The 7340-nt window shown below is 34.6% G+C and overlaps 1 protein-coding gene across 1 annotated transcript; it reads left to right on the top strand.

The window, feature by feature from the left end:
- Positions 1-1840: 1840 nt before the first annotated feature.
- Positions 1841-4650, top strand: LOC147394170 (pectinesterase-like). Its single transcript, XM_086454681.1, has 2 exons — positions 1841-2737; positions 3839-4650. Exons 1-2 carry the CDS (start codon positions 1846-1848, stop codon positions 4528-4530), a joined length of 1584 nt encoding a protein of 527 aa, XP_086310807.1. The 5' UTR covers positions 1841-1845; the 3' UTR covers positions 4531-4650.
- Positions 4651-7340: the final 2690 nt, after the last annotated feature.

The following is a 7340-nucleotide window of genomic DNA, read 5'->3' as shown; positions in this document are numbered from 1 at the left end:
GAAACCCACCCACCCACCCCCACTAACTACATCTCGGGATTAGCCGTTCACCTAAACAAAACCCAACAACAGACCTAATCAACTTAGGAAACCTAGTTGTGGTGAATTTCTACATTCCCTTATGGAAATGCTGGAATGACATAAAGGTGACAAAAATAATATAGTGGCTTGCACATAGCCGTAGATGTTTTTTACTCGTATCTCGTAGAAAAGCATTTATGGTAATGTGCACAACACCTCATCATTTTGTCACCTTTGTGTCTCTGTTTGTGTCACCCCAGCACAACTCTTCCCTTATTCATGTAAAATCTAGAGAGAACTCTAAGCCTCTAACACTCTAAGACAATCAATGTATTGAATCAACATAATATTATAAATTAGGGTCTGGATGCAACTTTTGGGTTCTAATAAAATATACGATTTAATATCCTCTAAGTTGAATCAATGATAAAATAGTGACACGGGTTTGTTCCTTCTCATCTTGCATTCGAAATCGGGTGGCCTATTAACTTACTTTATTGTAAGTTGATAAACTTTCACCCGACCAGGATTTATCCATCTCAAAGGGTATGGGAAAAATTTATGATATAAAAAATAAAAAATAAAAAATAATAATAATAATATAAAAAAAGATGCATTATTATGAGGATTTGATCAAAAAAATTATTCAATCAATTCTAGATCAATTATGTCATGATAATATAAGGAAATTCTAATGTCCAATGATCAGGGGACCATTAGCATTTTTCACAACTCTCATTATTTTAAAAATATCCTTGAATTAATGTATTTATTATTTCATCATTTAGTACAATAAGAAAGGATGTTTTAATAATTGTAAAATAATATATTTTTATAAGTATCAAAGAACTCACTACCATTTTTGATAAAGTATTTGTTGTATTCATTATCTAAGTATTTACCAGCATAATATTTTATAAAAATATTTATTGCACAATGATTAAAATATCTTTACATTTTGCGTACTAACAACTAAAATAATAAATGCATTTCAAATTGTAAATGATGCTAGTGTTCCCATGAAATATTGAACGTTAGTATTTTTATATATATTAAATTTAAAAATCAACAAAAAAAAAAAAAAAGCCAATGTTTTGTCCTATACAGGTTAAAAGTTCTAGAATGAGTTCATTTTTTGTGAGGATGATATCTATAGTGAGGATGAGGATGATCTCTATGGTGAGGAGATCATCCTCACAAAATATCAACCCATTCTGAAACTTCTAACCCATATAAGACAAAATGTTTGCTATTTGATTTTTTTCGTTATGTGTCGAACATGCCCCATATAAATAAAATAAGAAATTGTTTTGATCAAAATTGAATATTTTTTTAACAATGTGGATATCCTTTGAAAATGAGTACTTTAGATAGAAGTAGTGAACTTTCAATTGATCCGGGCATTTGGGATCCTACAGAAGAAGACATTGCTTTTATTGACCCTATTGGATTTAATTTGGAGGGGGAATCTTGTATAGATCGGAACCAGTTATAACTGTCGTGCTATAAGTCCTAACACACGGACCCCAAAATCTCTTGATCAATTTCAAAGTAAAACATTTTGTTCATGGACCATGGGTTATCGACCATTTTTATTTTACTTAATTAGTGAAAACCATAAGGGACTGCTGGTGCCGTGTCAGTAGGCCCAAGTTGGTATTGAAAAACAACCATAAACCAAGATTCTTTCTCACGTAAACATCATGCATGGCCCCCAACAACCTATTTTCAAGAACCTAAACCGTGTTCAAGTGCCCAACCCAGTCTATAAAAGGATACCACTCCTGTATTTTCTTGGATCATATTGAAACAACAATAGTGTCCATGGATAAGCTTGTAGTAAGGTTTTTCTGTGTTTATGTTCTTAGTTTACTTCTTGGGTTGGGTAATGGTGAAATAATATCATCTTGTAGCCAAACCCCATATCCTGAAATTTGTAATTCTTTCGTTAGTACTAATCCTCTTGTCACTACTCTAGATGATACCCAATTCGCATTTCGCGATGTCGCACTTCAAGTCACCTTGAACCAAGCCAAACAAGCCCATCAGCTCGTTTCAGCTATGGACTTGAGCTTGTTCGATGCTCAGGCTAAGTCGGCATGGACCGATTGCTTGGAGCTCTTCGAAGACATGGTTAGCCAGCTTAACCGCTCATTAGGGTCGAAGAACCCAATTAACATGAAAGATGCACAAACATGGCTAAGTGCAGCTATAAACAACCAGCAAACATGCCAAAATGGGTTCATTGAGCTGAATGCATCTTCTCACTTACTCTCCTTTCCCTTCATGTTAAGTAATTTTACAAAGTTGCTTAGCAACTCACTAGCTATTAATCGGGCAGCTCTAGTTAGTAACATTGATGGTGGTGGTGGCCTACGACGCTTACTCTCCGATGGCTTCCCGACATGGGTTTCATTCACCGATCGAAAGCTTCTTCAATCGTCTAGTCCAGCTTTGAAGGCCGATATTGTGGTGGCTCAAGATGGCTCAGGTAATTACAAGACCATATCAGAAGCTGTAGCTGCTTCAGAGAATCTGAGGAGTGGGACTAAGAGATTTATTATACATGTAAAAGCTGGTGTTTATAAAGAAAACGTCGAGATTAAGAAATCGATGAAGAACTTAATGTTTTTTGGAGATGGGATCGATGCTACTATCGTCACTGGCAATAAGAATGTTCAAGATGGTTCCACGACTTTTCGTTCAGCGACTTTCGGTAAGTTGTTGATAAATTATTAACTTCTTGTTCTCAATTTTGCTTAAAATGGCTGGGTTAGTGCCTTAGTAAAGGAATAATTTACTAAATATATTAAGTAGTAAAATAAGTGGTTTTAATTGAATAGTTTATCAAGATTAAGATATTAGATAATCTTCCTCACTAGATTTTCATCCAAAATTGTGGTTAAATTCTTCAAATGTAATTAGACGGGTCAACATTGATTGTGTAACTCTAGTCTTGAAATCTCTTGTGAAAGAGATTGCACTTGTACTTTTCAATGATTTATTAATATAGGGTCATGGCCCACCAATCTCAAACGCTCACCCATTAAAATAAAGCGAAAGAGATATTCCCCACCAAAATATTAGAAAAATATATAATAGCTTCCCTTATTAATCCTTTTAATTCAGGAATTAATTATTTTTATTTTTTATCTTATTTAAAATTATTATTTATTTTATCTTTCATATATGTATAGGGTCATATTCGACAAATAACGTTAAGAAGACAATGGTTATCCTATATGGGTTAGAAATTTTGGAATGGACTAGTTTTTTTTTTGTGAGGATGATCTCTGTGATAAGGAGATTATCGTCACAAAAAATCAATTTAATCTAAAACTTCTAATCCTGTCAATTCTTACCATAGAGATCATTCTTGCAAAAAATCATCCTAATCCAAATCTTTTAAGTCATATAGGACACATTTTATCTCTTAACGTTGTCCCCAATTATTGTCTGGGTAACACCATCTCTTTATATTTAAAAGAAAACACAAAATATGTTTTTGTTTGACTTTTCTAGGGTCTCCAACCACGGGATGAGATTGTAACATGTTGAGTAATTAGGTAGCGCAGACTTTGGTGAGTCATGGTTTTAAAAGACACAGACATGACCTACTTAAGGATTTCGACGCCCTCTTTGAGAAACAAATAAACCAATTGGCTAGTTGATGGACAATTGAAATTTTCGCCTATATTCAATATGTTTAAAAATTATAATTATGTTTAAAAGTCCTATATAATAACTACTTATAATAGCAAATAAATAAAAAACCATATGATTCTAAACACTTGCGTAAACTGGTTTGTCTTCTCAGCGGTCTCGGGTGACGGGTTCATTGCTAGGGACATGACATTTGAAAACACAGCCGGACCCCAGAAGCACCAAGCAGTCGCACTTCGATCAGGATCAGATCTCTCAGTGTTCTATAGTTGTAGCTTCAAGGGCTACCAAGACACCTTATATGTATACTCACAACGCCAATTCTACCGCAATTGTGACATATATGGCACTGTGGACTTCATTTTCGGGGACGCGGTAGCCGTATTACAAAATTGCAACATCTATGTGAGGAGGCCCATGGCCAACCAAAAGAACACAATAACGGCTCAAGGTCGATCAGACCCTAATGAAAATACTGGGATCTCTATCCATAATTCAAGGATAATCGCCGCGTCAGTCTTTAAAGGTGTTCAGAGTTCATTCAAAACGTACCTCGGTCGACCATGGAAGCAATACTCAAGGACAATATTCATGAAGACTTATCTCGATAGCTTAATAGACAAGGCGGGGTGGCTCGAATGGAGTGGTAACTTTGCTCTAAGTACTTTGTACTATGGTGAATACATGAACACAGGTGGTGGCGCAGGTACTAGTGGTCGAGTTAAGTGGTCAGGGTACCATGTAATAACAAGTGCGAACGAGGCTGGAAAGTTCACAGTGGGCAACTTCTTGGCCGGAAATTCTTGGATACCAAATACTGGAGTTCCCTTTACTTCGAGTCTTTGAGACAACTTCCCACCTTATGTGTCTTTGTATCTATATTCATATTTGTATTTGCTTGATATTTGCTTTTATTTGTATTGCATTTATGTATCAAATTAATTATTTTAATAATAGCACAGTGAGAGGTGAATATTAAAAACTCCAATGATGTCCATCGAATTACGTCAATAATGACTCACAGTTCAACTTGCGCGAGTATGTTGGTGTAATTTCCGCACATACCTCAAGATTAGGTCTATGAATCGTCAAGGCCTCTTTTGTTTGTTAATTTCTGATATGAACCGTGATAATATGATGCTCTCCTCTGACAAACGATCCATCACAGAACCGTAGATCATTTGCCTTGGGGTACACAAGAAAAAGATTTATGATTCTATGTATCCCGAGGCAAATGATCTACGGTTCTATGATGGAAGCGTTTTTCAAAAGGGGGCGTGATATTATCACGACTCTTTTGATCTCTTAATTACATTCTTAACATCCAAGCAAATACAATTTTAGATTGACCAATGTTATGTTCCTATAAAAAAGGAATGATGTCTACATGGCATGTTTTAGTTGAAATTTAAAACACCTTGGACTCTTAACCACGCTGTGCTCGCAGCCCAAAGTATTTAACTCCAATTGAACCGTGCCACATAGACACCCGGGACACCGTTTTGGATCGTGACTCTTTTAGATTACTACATTTGAAATTGGGGGATGTGGAACCAAGTGACTCATTATTTAAATTATAATCGGGGTACCATGTCATAACAAGGCCTTGCTATTGGATTAAGAGCAGCTATATATCATGAATTCAATTAAATAAAAGATAATAGCTTCTTTCAGATTACTTCTCTCACTAATTTAATATATTATGCATTTGCCTTGGATCTATTAAAGAGTTACTTTGGTGACTACATTCCAAATTCAACTAAGTTTTTTCATTTGAAATTTATGGGATAAATTTCGTGGTTTATGATCAGTATTGACTATTAAATCAACAATTCAATAAGAAAACTCTAGGTTAATATTAAACACTAATAATAATATTGATATCCCACATGGACCACTTCATCACCTCATCTTTAATCTTTTGTAAACATTTTATGAGTAATAGTTTATGATTTGAGTCACGTTCAACCAAGCTGAGCAAGCCCATTGACCCGTTATGACTATGGATTTGAGCTCGATCGATTCTTGGGCCAATTGCTTGGAGCTTTTCGTGATCATGTTTACTCGGCCCACTCTTTAAGATAGAAGAATCCAATTACCATGAATTATTAAAGCTTGTCGTGTCAATCTGTACATAATATATAGTTTGTCCTAAGTAAAGTTTTTACTAAATATAATAAAATAATGATTTTGATTGAACAATTTAAAAAGATTAAGACATTAACTGTTTTAGAGTTTTAGGACATTCTGTTTTATGGTCAATTTTTTAATTTAAATCAAGTTGGGCCAACTTGACTGAGTTTTGCATCAACTCGGAGGGAAAAGCTTTGAAGTGACCAGCCCGTTTCAAAGTAGACGACATGTGTTCCACTTTTATTTCCAAAAAACGTGAAGACACTTGTGCCTTCATGTTTATTTGAGATACTTGTAAATTTAAAAAAAAAAAGACTAATGATTTTGAGCTCAACCTCACAGCCGGACTCAAAACTCACTGACGTGTCATATTCAAAGAGTCATAGATTTTTTTTGCTCGAGATACGCAACTGTACCTTTGTAATACACAACTACAGATAGCAGATTGGTCAGGTCGGTTGTGTATCCCGAAATACAGAATCTACGATTCTTTGTTCATGACATGTCAATGAATTTTTGAGTTTCCCTGTCAGGTTGAATTCAAAAATCAGCACTCGATAAAAAATAACCTCAATGCCCTTCTTAGCATCATCATCATTATCGTTGTCTTGATCGTGATCATCATATTCTCAAGATCATCATCAACATGATGTGGTGTTGATGTGGACAATGATAATCATGGCGCTGGGAATGGTAAGGCCAGCTTGATACATGTTGAGGCCTAAGGTGGAAATTCTAATATTTTTATATTTAATATACTAGTGAGTTGTCACACCCCCTCCGATGTTACGTGATGTTAGAATAAGAAAAACTCCAAAAAATCAACACAAAAATAAAATATTAACTCTACAAAAATTATTCCATTTCATAGAAAGCTAATCGTTTTATAGTAAGGATTGCTAATTAAGAAGAATTACTAAAAATGAAAATTTTCGTGTTAACCACAAATTTGGAAACTACTAATCGAGTCAAATCTAAAGTAACAAATAAAATTAAAAAACGGACATTCTTTAAGAAAGTTATAACGAAAATAAAACTTTCCTAAAATAACAAATATACTAATTTTGAGGGCTTAAACGATGAAATTTGACAAAAACCAGACGTAGGCAATTGTGATTGAACTAGGGTCTTCCCAGAGTCATTCTGAAGAAATTGGGTTTTGGCTATTTTTTATATCCTATGCTTCAAGATAGGTATCTCCCATCCTTTGTACTGCATCATCTGGGGACACGACTTGCCACATATCATCTTCAACAAGGTTAAGTCAAAGACGGTACATAATCCATTTATTTTCTTTAATATTATCAATAATCCAAGTATATTAATTATAATAAAATTTATTAACTCGGAGTGGCAGCATAACTATTAGATTACTATGAACTCGAGGTTCATCAGATTCCCAAAGGTAGTGCATTATTATAGAATTTCAGTCTTTCAAACAAACACGTACAACTCTACTTATGACTTGTAATTCTATCACCACCACAAGCACTTCGAGCAATCCATTACCCAGTTCCGTGATT

The sequence above is a fragment of the Akebia trifoliata genome, chromosome 9, assembly GCF_017979445.1.
Source record: "Akebia trifoliata isolate Shusen 1 chromosome 9, ASM1797944v1, whole genome shotgun sequence".
NCBI classification, from domain to species: domain Eukaryota; kingdom Viridiplantae; phylum Streptophyta; class Magnoliopsida; order Ranunculales; family Lardizabalaceae; genus Akebia; species Akebia trifoliata.
The sequence above is the reverse complement of the archived record's forward strand: the minus strand, read 5'-3'. Positions and strand labels throughout refer to the sequence as shown.